Source organism: Brachypodium distachyon, chromosome 3 (genome assembly GCF_000005505.3).
Source record: "Brachypodium distachyon strain Bd21 chromosome 3, Brachypodium_distachyon_v3.0, whole genome shotgun sequence".
NCBI lineage: Eukaryota > Viridiplantae > Streptophyta > Magnoliopsida > Poales > Poaceae > Brachypodium > Brachypodium distachyon.
In genome coordinates, this window is record NC_016133.3 from 5,961,594 (window position 1) to 5,981,678 (window position 20,085).

The 20,085-nt window shown below is 42.0% G+C and overlaps 1 protein-coding gene and 1 long non-coding RNA gene across 3 annotated transcripts; both read right to left on the reverse strand.

Moving 5' to 3' along the window:
- Positions 1-2,479: 2,479 nt before the first annotated feature.
- LOC100836035 (receptor like protein kinase S.2) lies at positions 2,480-12,043 on the reverse strand. Of its 2 annotated transcripts, none has more exons than XM_010235715.3 (12): positions 11,834-12,043; positions 11,600-11,750; positions 9,616-9,868; positions 9,279-9,507; positions 8,469-8,619; positions 8,156-8,362; positions 5,749-5,806; positions 4,311-4,471; positions 3,965-4,226; positions 3,485-3,710; positions 3,240-3,387; positions 2,480-3,134 (listed from the first exon to the last, which is right to left on the reverse strand). In XM_010235715.3, the coding sequence occupies exons 2-12, from the start codon at positions 11,726-11,728 to the stop codon at positions 2,928-2,930; spliced, it is 2,031 nt and encodes a 676-aa protein (XP_010234017.1). In that variant the 5' UTR covers positions 11,729-11,750; positions 11,834-12,043; the 3' UTR covers positions 2,480-2,927. The 2 variants fall into 2 exon arrangements, with proteins under 2 accessions (XP_010234017.1, XP_010234016.1); XM_010235714.3 differs by having other exon boundaries at positions 11,872-12,042.
- On the reverse strand, positions 4,545-5,742 carry LOC112271594. The gene is made up of 3 exons (XR_002964848.1): positions 5,052-5,742; positions 4,849-4,922; positions 4,545-4,609 (listed from the first exon to the last, which is right to left on the reverse strand). It is a non-coding gene; the product is annotated as an uncharacterized LOC112271594 (long non-coding RNA).
- Positions 12,044-20,085: the final 8,042 nt, after the last annotated feature.

A 20,085-nucleotide genomic window follows, 5' to 3' on the forward strand; every position in this document is an offset into this window, starting at 1 on the left:
TCTCCTCGGCGAACTGAAGATGGAGGAGGCGGCTCGCGTCAAACTGTTTGTCGACAACAAGTCGGCGATCTCTCTCAGCCGTAATCCTGTGTTCCACGACAGGAGCAAGCATATTGACACTCGGTATCACTTCATACGGTGGTGCATCGAGGACCGACAGGCTGAAGTGGAGTTCATCTGGACGGAGGTGCAGCTGTCTGACATTCTGACGAAGTCACTTGGCAAGATCAGATTTCTCGAGCTGCGGTCGAAGATCGGCATGATCGAAATAAAGTAGGTGCACGAGATTAGGGGGTGTTTGTTAGCAGTAATCTCGCGCACGTAGTTTCCTTTATTCAGCAGATTAGTTTCTTTTCTGTTTCTGTTTATTAGGCATGTCCCGACTCGTCTGCGCACGTTGCTTGGGGCATGCAGATTGGCAGCTTTGGCCGTTCGTGGGGGTGCCTGGTTTAGCGCCTTGACTCGGCCGTGGGATGGCGCGGGATCACCCGATCGTGGCGTGGCTAGCTCCTTGTTAGTTGTTTCCCTTGAATAAAAGGAAGAGAAAAACCGCCAGAAAAGCTGCGGCAGTTTGAGCAGCGCAAACTTCACTCTCTTCTCTCTGTGATTCTCCCGTCGAGTGTTAGGATAGCCACGATAACAGTGCAGTGAAGAGTGGCAGGTAAATATTCTACATACTTCAGTTTCATATGGTGGGTTGTGGCAGATTAGTAAAAATGAGAACAGTTTGATGGATTATTTTTTTATCTTGGCAAAGACGGGTTGCATTTTTGAGATGATAGTACAAGATGTAGCTTTTATTCTGCTAGAAAAGTGTGAGTGTTCTCCTGCCCGCTGAATCCCTTGTTTTGCTCACTGGTCGTATGACAACAGGTAAAATGCTTGAACTTCTTGGGAAAAAGGCTGGCGTGTTGTGTTGTCAGTTTCATTATGGCAGTGCATTTGATGAACCAAGTGGAAAGCTCATAGAGTTGAAGACATGAGGTATGTCATCATAATGTTTTTTTATGATATGACGATGTTTGTTGATCGCAGAAACTTGGTTTTAACAGCCTTGTTAAATTACTTAATTAATGAATGTCTAACAGGTTTTTTGGCAGAGGAGAATATGACAAGTTCTGTTACCAACCTCATTGATTTTATGTTTTTACCATCTGTAATCTGTTCTGTAGTTTGGTGACTACAGTCGTATGTATAATGTATGATGTCAGTGTATTTAATGTATGCTGGATGCATGTGTGTATTATTACATGTGCTGGATGCATTCGTGTATCACACTTGCTGGATGCATGCGTGCTTTTTTTTTAAAGCATAAATTATGATCACTGACGCTTCAAAGCAAGTACTGGTCAGAGCTGCATAGCCACTACTGACATTTCTCAGCATCTACATGTCAGTAGTAAGTTTTCATTTCTGACCCGTCTTAGCTATAAAGAAGCGTCAGCAGTGGGCTAAGAAGCGTCAGGGGAGACAAAGTCACTGCTGCTGCTTTTCGAAGCGTCGGAAGTATCCGAGCCATTGACACTTGATCAGTGACGCGTGTGATTTGCGTCAGACTAGAGGTTTTCGGACGTATCAGGATTCTGTAATAGTGTGCAACAATTTGCTAACAGTAAGTTGCGTGGACTGGTCGGTCCATAGTCGTGTTTTTTTAGTCCTCACGTTGAGGGTTTTTCACGTTAAATCATTATGCCACTTGTGCATGTTGATTTGTGTTTATTTAACTGCATGTTGAAGCTATCTCAAAGCTCATTGCAAGATGGGATTGTTATTTACTTTGTTGCTGTCCAAATACCAAAACCTTAAAGGCTCATCGGGACCAGGACGTCGGCATGTCGGCACCGCATTGCACCTGACCAGTGGGCCCCAATGGTCAGAAATCATGTCAAAACGCTTGAATTGGACGGTTAGTGATATTTGCGACATCATGACCTGTGACCCAAGGTTTTTTGAAAAATGCCCAAAGAAGATGTGTAACCTTGTTTTCAAATGTGGTGGTTTATGTCATTCACTCTCTCTTAAGACAAGACTTTGACCAATTGCAACTTTTATAATATGTAATTCATACGATTGGAAATCACGATTATCGGGAACTTTGTAGATGAATCTGTTGATGCAAGTTTAATGTCTTCAAAACCACATATTAATAAACTTTTGGTCAAAACAAGTACTAACGAAACTAAATACACCAACCTTTGTGAAATGGGAAAAGTACAAACAGTGGTGATTAATGGTTACTTTGTTCTGAAGAGAGTTTAACCGAGTCGTCCTGCAGCTCCACCCCTAAGTACAAGTGAACTATACTAAAGGCCAAAAATGACAAGCCACTACAAGAAAGAAAATGCCAACAAACACATACTCCATCCGTCCCAAAATAAGTAACGTGAATTTGAATAGATTCTTATACAAATCCACGTCACTTTTTTTTTGGAAAGGAGTGAGTAGTATATATGAAACATCCAAGAGCGAGGGTTGGTTCTACTAGTAAAAGCCAGTCCAAATTAACTTTGGATAATCATCGTCATATTTCAAATACATGTCCATGCACACGGACAATCAGACCCAACCAGCAAATTGTAGAATCACGAATTTCATTGTTGAGGTCGGGTTCAACCAATGAAGGTCATACCAGCGGCCCTAAAAACAACACTCCAACAAGGAAACTGTTATAAATAGACCACTACCAGGTGTGGCACTTACATCTCTCGGTCCTTATTACAAGAAAAGTGGTCTATTTTGAACCCTAATTACTGGGAATGTTTTCAGGAATAAAAATCTAGTCGTACTTCTCATATATTCTTCAAGTACTTAATTAACTTGCCTAAAGAAAGATAGTTGAACCAAACATGTATTCAAGATTTTCCTTCCACAAAGGTAAAAGATTTTCCGATGCATTACTGTAAACTACATCGTACCGACGTAGAGTACTATTGATGTTCTCCACCAATTCGATCATACCTTGTTACTACGCCATTTAGCCTGTCGACAATGTTCTCTATGGATGGCCTCTTCTGCCGATCGATCTCAACACATTCTAGCCCAATATCAATGCAGGTTGTTATTTCTTGAAGGTAATCGGCACTTAAAGACGGGTGAACCGATACTATGTGGTCGAATGTCCATTTTTCACGTACCTGTCAAGTTTGAACGAGAACGACAAATGCCAAGAATAATGTAAATATAGCAAAATAGTTTTCAAAAGAGCCAGATTTTGAATGTATCTTGTGCATTTGCCTTACCATCTTAATAAACCGAACTCCAGATGGTTCATTACTGGCGCTATTTTTCTCTGCTGTCACGGTTTCCAGAACTGTAAGACCTAGGCTGTATATATCTGTCTTGGTAGAGATTTCGCCTCGGTATAAATATTCTGGGGCGATGTATCCACTGAAGCACACATTAACATCAGCATTCAAAGCATTAATAAGAGGAGGCAAAAACAATGCAAATATTATAAAACTAAAATATATAATGTTGAGCTTACTAGGATCCCACAACATTCTGTGTGTTCATCCGTGTTTGTTCTTGACCGAAGAGCCTCGAGAGACCAAAATCCGCAATTTTTGCCACCATAGCATTGTCCAACAATATATTTTCTGGCTTAAGATCCATATGGACAATAGGAATGGAATGTAGAAAGAGTAAACCTTGGCAAATCCCTTTAATTATTTTGAACCGTATGTCCCAGTCATTTGATATACTGGATCCAGCTGAAGTAATTTAAACATGGGATCACGTAAGTATTGGGAGGAACAGAAATGAAGTTGACAAATGAGTTCTCCTATTGATAATATGCAATTCTGCATTAGTTACGATTACCCCCCTTTTTTGTCATTGGACGTATATCAGTGTAAAAGCTAAAAGGAATATATAGACAATCTGAACAGTGTAAAGAATAAAAGAAAACCGAAGATATATGCAAAGTATGTCGATCGGATAGTCTACTGTACAGCAAAGTACATACCAGCATTATACTTGCCAAGGCTTCCGTTAGGTAAATATTCATAGCAGAGTAAACTTTCTACTATGTCTGCAACAATATATCTTCCATTGTTCTGCACAACTTTCTTTTGTGTTTCTTGACAGTAGCCAACTAGCTTTACTATATTCTCATGCTCGAGAGCCATAATATTTTGAACCTCATTAGCAAATGCTTTATCTCTTGCCACTGGTGAATTTTCCGCAAGTTTCTTCACAGCAATTACTTCGCCATCTTCCAAAATTCCCTGTTTAGTCTCAAAGATAATGTACGTAGGCACCTTCTCAATATCAGGTTCCAAATAATAGAAAATGCTAAGGCAGGCTCATACCATGTAAAATGTTCCAAATGCACCCGTACCAAGTGTTCTCTCTTCAGAGAAATCATCTGTAATTTTCTTCAAAAAATCTAGCGGCAGGTCCTTCGGTAGTGAACTTAGAATGCTCGGCTTGCTCTCTCCGGTTTTACGTCTGCTGATGACAGTGGCCATTTCTGATGAATGAAGCAGTTATGGATATTGTCGGTCATTTCGGATGGCTAATAATAAGCTTTCGTCGAGAGTTTAGTTTGAGAGCGGTCACTTCCCGACCAAATGAGTTGGGCTCATTTTCCGATCATATTCTTCTTTTCCTAAGGGAAAAATGACCCTATTATCTTATTTGCTGACTTTTTACTGTGTTAACTAGATGATGTCCCGCACGTTACTACGGAAACATGTTAAAATATATAATGAGAAAGTGTAAATGAATACATGCAAGGCCTCAAAATAACTAAATACATGCATTTCTTGATAATGTGGCATGCATGCTTGCATGTTGAGAGAAATCATGTAGAGAGAATCTCCTATTTACATATAAAAGATTACTTACCAATCTCATCTACACCAACTAATTTTGCAAAGTGGATTTGGCAGATATGTATTCTTTGAGACCCATATTGTTCCCTGTGATATGATATCTTGCAGTGAGTAATTTTTTAGGGAATTTCAACTATTTACAAACATAGTCAACCTAGTATTTACAACCTTGGGACCATATTTTTAAGGTGGATCGTTAAGTATGAGGTATAGTACCTTTGCACAGCATTCTCTCTTTCCATTACATCGACCTTTTTTTAAAATTTAGGAGTTCTATTTATTCCGAATTGTAGTTTTTCTAATCCATAAAACACCTGATAAGCATTAAGTGTCCCTGCAGTAAGCGAGCATGCATTTGTGGGTGCCTCTCAATGCAAGCCAACATAAAACATTAAATCTCTGTTAGAAAATATCAAATAACAAGCTTTAGTTCCGCCATTCCCTTATACAACTCATATATGATTTTTTTTCCATTTATTTCATAATATTGCTCATTTTTCTTTTGGCTCCAGCACTCGGCCAATAACTCAAATTAATTTATTCTCAAACCAATTTAAATTGCCAAACACTAGAAATGAGAGTTGTCTTGGTTTAAGTGCACAAATCTATATGAGCTTTATTATGAAATGAAGGACGTAAGAAACAATACATTGAGAAGCTGATCCTTTAGAATTTATTGGACATTAAAAGATAACAACTAAAAGACTGTGCATTAAGAGAAGTCTTACGAGACGTGATTAATTAGCACGTCTATTCCCCCTTAACCTCCTTTAGTCTACGCAAAGAAGATTTTACGTTTTAATAAAACATTTTTTAATGGAACGGATATAGTATCTTTTATTTGGTGTTCTAAGGAAAAGGAAAAATTATTAAATTGAGATAAGCAAGACAGTTAAGAATATAACGTGCTAACCTTTAGGAGGCCTCTTCGGGGTGTCTTTCTTGAGAAGAATTGATTCTTCCTGAGTGAACTGTCATGAACATGGCCGAAATCAAGTAAGGATGATTGTAGTTGAGGTTTACTTGAAACAGCTCTAGAGGAGAAAAAATAAATTTTAGAAAACGACGCTATCTGGGACGAGGGTTTCACGGAGACACAACAGAAGAGGTTTTCATCAGCAATCCACCATCCTAGAGTCAAAATTGTTTCAAAAAAACCCTAATCAACCCTACTTTGACTGATTAGTGCATTTGGCAGCATATCCGACAAATCTGCCCGCATATGAGATGACAAGTAGCAATTTGGCCCCACCACTTGTCGACACCTAACGGGTCCGCGTGATAGTTTACTCATCCTCTCCTTTGCTCTGTTTTTCTTTTCTCCCTCGCGTTCGACAAACTCACTATCGTGGCACTCCACCCGCTTCGACCATCGGCTCGCAACTGCGTTAGAGAGTTGTGTTTGCTGCCGTGAGCCCAATTTGTTCCACCATCATGCCAATTTTCTACCAATTTATTACGATGAGGAGGAGCATGCTAATTCGTTCCGTGATGAGGCCAATATTCTCCCAATTGGAGCCCAAATCAGCCAATTCGCTCCCAATTCTAACCTAATTGGCCAATTCGATTTTGTTCGAGCCCATATCAGGAAATTTGTTCCGAATTCGAGACCAGATTCTCTCTTAGCGTCTACGGGAGCTACTACAGCTACTATTCCCTCCCTTCGATTCGAGACCAGATTCTCCCTCGACGGCTACGGGAGATACTACTTCCTCGCTTCGAGAAGCCCAAAATCCCAAATTCATTCCTTCTGGGTGACTGCTACGACATCATTAGGATTGAGCTTGCCACTGAAATCATTGCAACTGTTGGCAGCGTAACGTACCGGCCACCGGTGGTTAACGGGGAGATGGAGACTAGCTAGGTTGAGAGTTAGATTTTCACAAGGACCCTAACACCCACTATTGATAACCTATGCACATCTATACTACTTGGGATATCACACTTACTAGAAGGAAACTCAAAAAACTTTGTTCACTCTGATAATTTTGGTCCAATATTTTTTCAGCGTTTACTGTATTACCACGAAACCATAATACTCAATCACGATAGCTCACAATTGTTCTCATGGTGGTACTCTACTTCTTGGTGTGATTGTAGTACCCATGGGAAGGGAGAACACCCCTACTTATAGGATTACAACATCTTTGGATTAGTGCCAAGTTACAACCATCTAAATCTTACACCTACAAATATTTGTTACTAGAATACTCTACAAGTATTTTAGTTCTAGAGAATTATCACTTACTCATGAAGCTTACTTTAGAATCTTGCACGGTAAATATTATATCCTTTTATGCAATCTTTCAAGCCTTTTAGAATATTTCAATCTTCTCAAACATTTATTAGAAGGCTCTTTATAATATCTTATTTCTTTTATTATCCAAAGTATTCTAGAAACTTTTCAGGTATGCATTATTGCTAATTTTCAACACTCTCCAGTTATCCAAAGTATTCTAGAATTTTCTCAAGTATGAGAGAGCAGGCTGGCAGCAATAGCAGCAAGTTTTATTGACATTGGAGAGGAGGCAGGCCATCGAATTGTTGATCGTGATAGGAGGTGGAGATCGGCTATTAGGTTCGGGTCGGGTCAGGCGGAAACCATTAATGGTCCGACGTGGATGAGTGGGCTGGACCAAATGGCCATCTGGCACATTACACACGGGGCCATACCAGTCGGATTTGCTGGCAAACGGTCTAATCCGGCAGATTAGGATTTTCTGAAACAATTTGACTCTAGGATTGTGTCTTGCTGATGAAAACCCCTTCGGTTGTGTATCGTGAAGCTCTAGCACCAAATAGTGCGGTTTGTGAAATTTACACAAGGAGAAAACAAGCATGCAAGCACTTTCTCTTTTCGAAGAAGCAAAAGGTTTAGTATGCACTATGTTCTGACATATCCGTAAGAATTATGAAAATAATAATTGAAAGCTTCCGAAATACCTCAACCTGGTACGTGACTTTAATCTTGACTATCCTGACTCTTGTTGATCTGGATATTTCTAGAAAATAAACTTTGAACATGGGAATATTTTATGAGACTACTGAATCTACTCTTTAAAAGGTGAGCAACTATAGTGGAATCATAGTGCCATTGTTTTGTAAGGTATACATAGTGTCTTGAAGATTAGGATTGTTGAATGTTGATCCAAAGTGTTGAAAGCACAACTGCAATTAAGAAAATTTCAGACAACTTACCCGCTAATTTTTTTAAAAAAAATCAGGAAATTTAAGGTTGACAATGCAAAAAAACTGTACTCTATATAAACTATAGTCTTCAACAAATTGAAATGACAAATATGTGTAACAAGTGATTGAACCTGTTCTGTCTGTAGCCCAAGGTCACCTATCACTGTTTCTGTCTGGATCAGCGCAGTAACAATATCCTGAATTGTAGGTCTTTCACGTCGTTTCCATTTCGTGCATTCTAATGCTATCTCAATGCATCTCTTCACCTGTTGGCAATATGCTTCGAGCGATCTGGGACTCAATGTTTCACCTAACTTTTTCCTCCAATTACCATGTACCTGCAAGTTAAAATGTTGTACCACATAAAGGCCAAACATACCATACTGTTTGGTTCAATATGGACGGTTGGAATTTTTTTGACTCATTAAGGAAAACTTGTCTTACATGGTCAACAAATTCCTGGGTCGTCATGTCATCAATACATGAGTAGCCTTCGTGTCCGGCCATTATCTTTACAATGATAACACCCAAGCTAAATATGTCAAATTCTTTGGATATTATCTGACTATTTATGTATTCTGGCGGCAAGTATCCACTGCATGCCAAGATACACGGTACAAATTAGTGTTACTTAGTTGACGAAAAGGATGCGCCAAAAATAGATACGTACAGACATAAAACCCATATGCAAATGCTAACGCCTCTTCCACTACCACCAATATAGATTGTATCTTAGGCATATGCCTAAAGAAATCACTTATTAATGGCTAGCGTGGTACTACCTACTCCCTCAATTTCTAAATATAATATGGTAGTTTATAAAAAATTCTATCAGCATTTACAAGGTTGAATTAGTCTTATTGAGTTCATCATGATATATAACTTCATAATATATTCATCTGATATGGTAGATATTAGTATATATTTTTAAAATTTGGTCAAACTTAAAAGAATAGCTGCCGCCCCTAGCTCTCGACGGACTGACATCATTCGAATGTTTGTGTACCTATGGAAATTCGTGAAAACTCATAAAAGTACGAAAACATAAAAACCAAAATGTACAACAGAAAAAAGAGAAGTACCGAAACATATGTGTCCCCCTCATGAAATCATATACTGCCCTAGAGAATAAACTACTCCCTCCGTTCCTAATTAACTAAAACAACGACAAGAATTTAGGAACAGAGGTAGTATTCTACACTCTGCCATAGAATTGCCAAATAGGATGTTTTGGTTTATGAACTGGTAGCTCACCGTGTACCTACAGAACTCATTGTCTTTGTTGTATACTCTTCACCGAGGAGCCTTGAGAAACCAAAATCGCCAATCTTTGGCACCATGTTCTTATCTAGCAATATATTATCAGGTTTTAAGTCCAAATGCCATACAGGGAACTCCAGTCCCTCGTAAAGATATTTTAAACCTTCACAGATCCCTTTGATTATCTTGTAACGTGCTCGCCAATTCAGTCCCGTCTGTTCATCTGTAACAAAGCCAAGAAAAAGAGTATGCTAAAAAGCTTTATCTATAGAATCATTTCGTGTGTGCTGAAGAAAATGCACCTTCATGCGCGGGGAGACCACTTAATTACCAGAAATATGCTTCCCAAGGTTACCATTCTGTACATACTCCAAGCAGAGTGCTGTATGCATCTTGTCCGCAATAACTTCTTGTCCTCCGAACTTCACATATTCTTGTTTTGATTCATTGCAGAAGGCCACTAACTTTACGACATTTTGATGGTTGAACCTCCTCAGGTTCTGAAACTCTTTCTGAAATTCGCCATCCTCCAATCTTGGCACGTGAAATACCTTCACGGCGATCTCTTCACGATTGAGCTCACCCTGTTCAACATCACTGGCTAGTTATAATATTCTCTCTGATCCATAATAAATGTCGGAGATTTTGTACAAACAGTACAACTTTGTACTAAATATCCAACACTTATTATGTATCGAAGGGAGTACTAAACTTTGTTATTCGCACGAGTAGCGATGATATTGTACATGAATTACTAGTATGCAACTGTGCATTCATACTTTCATACTACAAAAATCTGATTTATTTGTCTTCTAGGTTGGCAGTGCGATCTTACTCATACATCTTTGCTAATTTTTCTACATTTGTCTTCTCACTACATGTAAAAAACTGTCACAGTACTAAATCATATATAACCGCAAGGCTGTAATTCTGAAGTTGTATACGTACTGTTATTATTTCCACCGGAAAAAATATCACTTGATCTCACATAATATAAAACAGTGATCCATTGGAGATTGACAAACATGCACACCAAGGGTCCCGTGAAAGAGCTCTACATATACTAGACCTGATGGGTAAAAATTGATGCGGAGGCCCAAAGAACGAAGGAGCTCTATGCTCCTTTGATGCACTTGTTGTTTTTCTGACAGGTCGTTTGGTCGGGAGTAATTAAATATAGGTAATTAATGGGAACTAAAGTAGATAAAGCTTTAAAGTCGAGTTTTTTTGGTGCACTTGAAGAAAGATTTCATTTCATCAAACAGAGTTTACATCCGGTGTGTCCCTATCAAGAGGATCACACCCCAACCAGCAGGCAGTCTGCTGCCTAACCTAGCTCCATCCGACTAAACCTGTCTTGGTTCGATCTTCAACCAAAGAGAAAACGAAACGCGTTTCATTTCCTCAACTAGGCTACAAAATTTAGACAAACTCACGATCATAGAAATCATATCGCTTGTGTGCAGTCCGTCTCCAGTACAATAGGACTATTGGACCACTGTATTGCCATAGCAAGTCCGTCCATGCTGACAATTCCGCTTCCGGTGCACTTGTACATCACTGCATCTCATTTCATTTCCCCAACCAAACATATAATGAACCATTCCATTCCACTTCATTTTATCTCGTCAATCAAACAGGAAACATTCCACTCCGTTACATTCTTATAGGAACAAAGACATTCCATTCCATCTTCCTCTGCAATCAAACACTACTAACTTTAAACCAGCACCAGCCCATGCTTAGAGGGATCCAACCTGCTGTGTTAGGCGGTTTCTTCTCCTTCTCCTTTGCACCCACCAGCTAGCTTCGGTTGGATGGATGTGAGGCAGTGAGGGAGACAATCTGCTTCCCTTTAACTGGATGTTTCGCCGGTGACTGTTTAGTGCCAAGAGTTGTTCCACATGCATAATTCTGCAAAAATCGCTGCTCGCTAGCTGAGGGTTTGTAGTAAATGTAACTTTAGCTGAAGTTTTCGCTTCGCGCGACAGTCTACTCTCCTTAACACGTTTGGTGCTGGAGGGGAGGCCCAAAGATCACCAGACGTCTGTATTTCGTAGCTATGGACGCGTTTCGTTTTCTCTTTGGTTGAAGATCGAACCGTAAGTTTCTAACGAGACAATACCAAATGGAAATCACATCTTCCATGCAAATCGGAGGGTTTCCCCTCGTTAATAGGAATCCAAGGGTTCCCATCTTAAATAGAGTAAGTGTTATTGGCAGAAAATGTATAGACATGCTGCGCCAAATTCCTAAATCTGACATGGACTGTAGATGCATGATCGAAAGCTAAGCAAACATGATCTTAATCATACCTTGTAAACTATTCCGAATCCCCCACGACCAAGTATTCGGTCCTCATTGAAATCATCAGTAATCTCTTTTATCGATTGATACGATAGCTTTCTTGGCTCATCGCTTAAAAGCGGTGACTTGTTCGCCATGATATCGTGTCCGGCGTGAATCCTGTGAAGCAAGGTTTGTGCTAATTAAACAAAACTGCGACGCAACCTTTTCAGAACCACCTGAAACTTTGGAAGGAATCACACCTGAAAAGAGAGCCCCTTTCCTGTGTCAAGGCACTTACTTGATGAGCAGGAGGAGAGGCCGGCAGGGCGATCTACGTGGACGAAGGCACCGCCGGTCGGAGCGAGATGGGGATAAGAGCGAGAGTAGCTTGGCCCTTCAACATACGGGAGGGAGAAGGATGGAGTCAAGATCTGAGATACAACTAGGATGGGGTATCGCAAGTGGCAGCTACATTAATGTGCACAGTTTTATTGACAAGTCTAATCTCACAAAAGCCTAGACGAACCAATTTAATTTGATCTCGATTCTCGATGGCCTATAGGCATGTGATAGATACTTCCAAACTACTCCCAAACTAATAACAATAACATAATCGGAACTTGTAACTTCAAGCACGTCTGCTGTTTTGTTCTTATATAGCGACCCTTTCTCGTTCGTCCCGTCTGGCATCCTTCCCGCGACACCCCTTCCTTCTCTCTCACACACGAGAAAATAATCGAAAATAGTGATGGGCGCCCGAGCTGCACATGGCTCGGTATCCTGCCCTAGGCCATTCCTCTGGGTGGTGAAGGAGTCCGAGCAGGCCTCGCCGAAGGCGCAAGCACTAGAGGCCCTGGAGACGCGCACGGCAGGGCAGTCTCGTGATGCGCGGCTGGGTGCCGCGGCTCGCCCTCCTATATACTCTCTCCGCTCCAAAATATAAGTCACTTGCGCATTTCAAGATTTTGTTTTGACAACCAATTAGACTAACAAAATATGAATTATGTCTTATAAAAATTATACCGTCAGAAACTTGTTTTAGATATGAATCTAATGGTATAATTTTTATAACACACAATTCACATTTTGTTAATTAGTCTAATTAATATTCAAAATTGAATCTCAAAATACGTGGGCGCCTTATATTATGGAACATGGAACCGAGGGAGTATCGCACCGAGCCCTGGGGGGCTTCGTGACGCACTGCAGGTTGAACTCACTGCTGGTGTCCATCGCGCACGGCGTGCCGGTGATGACATGGCAGCACTTCACCGACCAGTTCCTGAACGAGCAGCTGGCCACCGACGTGCTCGCTCGGGATCGACGTCCCCATCGGCGCCACGCCGCCCGTGATGATCTTGTACGACGATGCGACAACCATCGTGCTGGTGCTGCACGGGCACGTCGCGTGCGCCATGTTTGAGCTCATAGGGGAGGAGACGGAATAGAGGAGGAAGGCCAAAGGAGTACACGTCGAATTGTCGAAAGCTCGCGTGGCCATGGAGAAAGGATTCGACTCGTACAAGAAGCTTGTGCAGCTGGTCGATGGAGGCAAATAACGTTGGAACTTGGAAGTCCAATTGACTAGATTCTTCACCCCTTTTTTTTTGAAATGTACATCGAGCTGATAAAAACAATAAACTCGGGTCCTGCAACAAAATATATCGACAAAGCATCGAGTACACACATGCAACTTTTCAAAGGATATGTTGGGGTGACAATAATGATGTGGAAAGTCACTATTTTGAGAGTGGTAAAGGGCTGAGGCAAGGGGACCCACTATCCCCTCTGCTTTTCAACCTTATGGTAGATGTGTTCACTAAAATGCGCTCTAGAGTTTTTCAACCTTGTGGTAGATGTGTTCACTAAAATGCTTTCTTGAGCTACACAAAAACAACTTGATCTCTGGTCTCTTGACCAGGCTTATTCCTGGAGTTGTCATCAGCCTGCAATATGCTGATGACACTCTCATATTTCTAGAAAATAATTTTGTGAAAGCCCAAACCTTAAAATGGATCTTGGCTCTTTTTGAGGAGTTGTCAGGTATGGGAATCAAATTTGATAAATGTGATCTAGTTCCCATCAACATCCCTGAATCTGACTCTAGTGGACTTGCCCAGGTGTTTGGGTACAAAATTAGCCAGCTGCCTATTAAGTATCTTGATGTGCCACTCCACCACAGTAAACTGACCAAAGAGGATCTGCAGCATGTGGTGGACAAGGTTATTAAAAGAGTTGCTGGGTGGAGGAAGAAACTTATGTCATATGGTGGTAGACTAATTCTCATTAGGGCCTGCCTAGCTAGTAGAGCTCTTTTACGGTACCCCGGAATTAATACGGACCGTCTATCCAATCAAATCTAATGGCTAATTTTGTCTGGTACTCCAATCAAGTTCGCAGGAGTACCACCTCAAACAAGCAGAGAGTACCATGTGATATTTTGCTCTTTTATCCCTATTCTCAATGCTAATCCCTAATCTTCAAATTCGCCTAATCCGTTGCACTCACTGCGCCGGTGAGGCCGCCGCCACGATGTAGCCTGGTCGCGTCAGAGTAAGCAATTCACGAAATCCTATGCGTATTGCGTATACATGCAACGGAGATCGAGCTCATGCCCAATCCCAAAATCCAGGCCAGTGGCGACACCATTGCAGCCCAAGTCCGACGCTGAAGAAAGAACCATCCGAGTCGTACGTGCAGCGTGCAGTAGTTCATAGTCAAACCATATTCACAAGTTCTGATTGTATGCGGATCGAATAAAAGTCAGGATAGATGAAGAAAACACATCGAAGCTTTTTAGCCAACCAATCACTTGATCTATGGAGTATCCAGGGTTGTGTACTATTCAAGAGGAAAAAGATCCACATGTTCTGTCTGCGGCATTTCTCAAGTTTCTGAACAGAAGCGCAGAAATTGTTGGCACGCACGCAGTCCGCAGGGAGGAGCCGGCCTGATCACACTCGATGCAGAGGAGAAATGACGGAGCATGCAATGGCTGGAGTGATCGGGACGAAGAGGCGGCGGCCTGAGCCGCTTAATCGGGATGAGAACAGTTCGCAAACAATCTATTTTTTCCGACGAGACTGACGCTCGATTGGGGATAATAAAAGTCTAGCGTCAAAATCACCCTCTCATTGGTAAATATTAACAGTAAGACCCCTTCAATCGGAGGGCCAGATTTGATTGGTACTCCGTTTACTCTCCAGGGAGTACCGGGGTACCGTAAAAATTCTCAGCTAGTATTCCTATCTACTTGTTGTATGTGATTAAATTTCCTGCTTGGACACTCCATGCTATTGAATCCCAGATGGCTCATTGGCCCCAAACCTGAGTACATTGTGCCCATGCATTCTTATTAGCCGACGGAATCATCAACACACACTTTGCTCTCACCGAACACGAACACAAATCAATCAACATGAGCATTGCCGAGAACCAATCTCGTCAATTGGCGACGTCTGTGGGAACAATTTGTGTTGGATTCACGATTTTGACGGGCTCATCATCATCGATCGGCAAATTGCCGGACCTGAAGTAACCGATCTACCCGTGGATCAACGATCGATTTCCACGACTTCTCATCAAGCGCAGGTGCGGCCTACCCGTCTAGGCTCCATCCCTGCGGAATTCCCATGCCAAGCCGATCTACATCAACTTACACGCGGTCGTTATAGGGGTGCAACTTGGTGACCCTCAGTAGTTTTTTAAAAAGTTATGTCATTTTAAAACTTTAGTTCATTTGATTGAACTAAGTAGAGTCAATGGGTATCCTTGATGTCGTGAAATTGCAACTCTGGGTCGTCAACAACCACCGCCTGCTACGCGAGATCTACGGCTGGCCCCACGCGCGGCTGCACAGCCTGCATCTGCTCCGATCCATCGACTTCAACTCTCCAGCCGTGTCCTCATCCCCAGGAGAACGATCCCCGTACAGCCCAGGACAGAACGAGTCCGCCTCAATTTTTTTCCAAAGCCCAATTCAGTCCGTGGGCCTAGGCCCACCCATTACCTGAGCCATAACGGCACAGCCTCACGTGGCTACTACTTCACTGAAGACCAAAGTCAAGCACGAAGCCAGGTCCTGCGTGCATACGTGCGCATAGACTGGAGCACAACGGAGTTAGGAAACAAGGATCTCTTGCTGACCCAATCGGTCGCAAACAAAGAGAAATGACCGGCCCAGTCGGCCACGTTACAACGTCGAGATCGTCTACACGAAAAACACCAATCTACGCCGCGACGACTCCGTCCGTACCGTACGTGTCCATCCCGTCCGACCGAGCGTCCAGAGGCACGAAAATCGAAGGTAAGTTTAAATCCGTTACAGTATAGGTGTCTCAATTCAAATGTACTATTTCTATCTATTCGAAAAATATTTTAAGATTCTTATGATATAATTAAGTATATCTATTATAAGGAATATTGACTATTGTATTTTTTAGTTTGCAAAATAAATATTTTTATAGAAGATTTTTTTCTGTAAATACTGCGTATTTGATTCTATTATCATATGATAATAGTATATTTGATTTGTAATTTCTTTTTTTTGTCTCATCTCATATAATCAAGGAATTATATACATCTAAAATCCAATCCAATTTCGCCTATAAAAGAAAGATTACTATGGTAATGCGTAGGAAGAAGGGTGTCATCTTTTTCTTTTTTAGGGATAGAGAAATTTCGTCTATATGGTTCATTTTATATAGCATAACGTTCTTAGGCAAGAGTTTCTGATCACATACGTATTCCAATAAGGAAGGAGGATTTTCAATGCGGAATATAAAAACATATCTCTCTGTAGCACATGTGCTAAGTACTCTATGGTTTGCTGCTTTAGCAGGTTTATTGACAGAAATTAATAATTTATTCCCAGATGCTTTGCCGTTCACTTTTTTTAATTCTAGTTATTACAATGCGAGAAATCAAATTTTTCATGACATGAAGAAATTTTTACCCTTTTCAATCCTTTTTTAGTGTCGGAAGGAAAAAAAACGAAATGCTGGTCCGATGCGACTTCACTGTCTCATCGTTGCCGTCCACCGCACGCTCTGTCAGACTGAGCGTCCCCTGCGCCTCCGCTGCCTCTTCGACTCCGTACCCCCGAGCGTCCGTCACGACTCCACCGCCCCGTCGACTCCCTATGTCACGTCGACTCCCTACACCATGTCGACTCCGTGTTTCATCCGCCTCCGCACGCGACACTCGGGGGTTGCGCGGCACAGGCACATCGCCTTGGCCGCAACCGACAACCGGTAAGAAGCAAGAACGAATGAAGACAGAGTCGGTACATCAGCTCCACCGCCCTTCGGGTTCTCCGGCTCCCCCGCCCTTCGGGTCCGACCCCGCGACCCTTCGGGACCGTCAGCTTCGCCATCCTTCGGGTCCTCAACAGAGTCGACCATGATTATTTGCAGGCGCCCAACCAAAGTCAAGTCCTCTCCTTGGTCGGCCGCATCAGCCAATGCCACAGCTCATCTACACTTGACTACGAGCAGTAAAAAATTTACCAGGTCACATCTGCTGCGGAAACATAACCGAAGCCACGTCTGTGACGTGAAAGTAAGACCCGTAGGTTTCCTACTGGGCCTGGAAGAGCACCAGCTGTGTCTATCCAGTTAATATCCATGCCCACGTCGTGATTAAAAATCCCGATGGACGCATCGGGATCCCATATTTTGTACTTGACTTCGACTCTGTGAGACCTCCGCGACTTGAGTCGAATGACACCATTTTACCGGTTTCGAGCCCGAGGACTCGAATACTGATGTAGGCTGACGCTTTTTTTGCCCTAGTCCAATTAACTGGACCCGATCCGTCGTGCATTTCCAGACACGTTTTTCCATTATCCCTATGACTGCAAAATTGCCTATAACTGGGGGAAACTTTGACTCAACGTGCTTCTGAGTCAACGGTTTTCCCCTGGTTATATATCGAGTACCCACAAGGTCTCGACTCGGCATACTTCTGAGTCTATAAAACTGCTTTCGACGCGACACATTGTCGAGTCAATGGCCTCTGATTCTTGAGTCCCTACTCGAGTCTACGACTCAACTAGGCACTCGGGAGCTTTTTTTTAGGGGAAGGCACTCGGGAGCTAGTGACATGGGTACACCCTACCGGGTCCCCACTTTCGGTATACTTCCTCCGTTCCAAAACACAACTCATATAGATTTATGCACTTGAACCAAGTCAGCTCTCGTTTCTAGTGCCTGGCCACTCATATTGGATCAATAGTAAATGGTTGTGAGTAGTTATTGGCCGGGTGCGGGTTTCAAGAGAAAAATGAGGTGTATTGTGAAACAAATGAGAAAAATCTATAAGTTGTGTTTTGGAGTACCTGGCATGGTCCAATTGGAGGCCCACTTGATGACCCCCTATGGTCCATGAAGTTAAGAACCTTGGAGTGCGGCACAAGAAAGGAAACCGAATCAGGGTTTATCTCTAATTGTAATCAACCCATACTCTGCACCCGAGACCTAGCCTAATATATAAAGGACTATGAGAGAGAGCCGGGGAGGACAGATTACTCTCACATACACACCATGCTAGATCTCATCTGCGCACTAGAGCTTTCGCGGCATCATTGTAATCTCATCATTAATACCAGCACCAAAAAACATGAGTAGAGGTATTACCTTCTCGAGGGCCCCGAATCTGGGTAAATTGTGCCCCTGTGTCCTTGTGAGCCAACAGAATCACCAACACATACTCATTGCTCTCACCGAACACAGGTCCATCAACATGGGCATTGTCGAGAACTGATATCGTCAGACTGCACTTTTATCCAATTGATCACAAAAACATCACAAAAACAACGCATGTGCGTTGTGAGGCCAACGCCTCAACCTTAACCTATCGGCCATCCAATTCCTGTTCTGCGTAAGCAATCAGATGTACAATTTCACTTTTCTTTCCATCTTCAGAGTCCAGGTTCTTTTCAGAAGTGGCTTCACAATTGTGACAATAAACTAAATCTCATAGGCAGAGTTTGCAGAGTAACACCCACACACCGTAAATTTCCATCGAGCCGCGTCTCGCGTATAAGTAGCTTCCTGAATCTATTACCATAGGTGCATGAGTTGATCCAGCTGAGATGTAGCTGCTTAAAAAGGGCCTCATTTGGCGCATCAACTCTGGCTCCAAAGTGCGAATATGGCGAGATAACTGGATGCCTAGAGGCGATAATAGGCAGAGGGAGAAATTCAAGAGTGAGGTGGGTTGCTGATCTCATTAATGAGACACACACCTCGAAAAATGACTTGGTAAATGAAATTTTTCTTGCCCCATGACGCTACGGAGATCCTTAATACTATCAGATTGCCGGTCAATCCTTTTTTTGACCGGGTCGCCAGTCAATCCTCAGGAGGACTTGGTCGCTTGGTCTCTTTTTGTTGCCAGCAAAAACTCATCGCCTCTTATAAACTACAAAAGACTAAGATAATTAAGGTGATGTTTATCATTAAAGTTGGATAGAATTACTATCGAGTGTCATTAACATATAATAGTGATTTAGTCTAATTTGATCTATCCGTGACACAAATATTTTAGCTAGTTTTGTTCTAGTATCTCTGAGGTTCCACGAAAGATTATTGTTTTATAAAAAATTTCTTTTGGTTTTATTAAGGTTTCACAAGAGGCAAACTTTTTTTAGAATGTCATTCGGCTAACTTTATTGATCATCAAACATGGATACTGTTTATCAGAACCAGCAAAATAAAGTTAGGAGGATCATCGTCCCATGTACGATCAACTCTAGAAAGATAACAACTCCTCGCAATTTCGTCCCTTGGACAACGAGACCTTGAAAAACAAGATAAGAGCACCTTTGCAGTCGAGGAACACTCATACAGCCGATGTAACGGAAAAACCATCATCTTGCATTGCATCGACCAGCTGGACATTATCAAGTTGGATCGTGAACTTATTAAACGCGAAATGCTGAGCTAAACAAAGACCCTCACGCAGCACTATTGTTTCATTAACGCTTGATCTTGTTATAATTAAGACTAGGAATGTTCATGCATTTCACTGTTGGGTACCAAAAATCCTTACATTTTCTTGTATGCCTACTTTTAGAATGTACTCCCTCCGTTCCGAAAAGGAGGGCGCACAACTTTTCGATGGAAATTCGGAAAGGAAAGCGCGCTGCGTACTTCTCGTCAGTCCAAACTCCCTTTTTCCATCCCATTCTGCCTGCCCGGTCCAATCAACACCTTTTGTGCTAGCGCGTGGAAGAAGGAAGATGGAGCAAGGACGAGGAGAATTAGATTTTCAGTTGATGAAAGAGATGGCTATTCATAGGACACAGCCAGTTTCAAATTTCAATTTTGTTGGCAGCTAATCAGCTTAGCTTGTTCCCTCCAAAATTTCCCTTGGACAAACAATGTGCCATGCCACTGATCCGTGTGCTACCGAGCTGGCCAATGAGAAAGCAGTTCTTTTTTTTGAGGGAACGAGAAAGCAATTCTTTGTTATCTGTTCGCACACCGGCCTTCCATGGTGCATGCAAAGA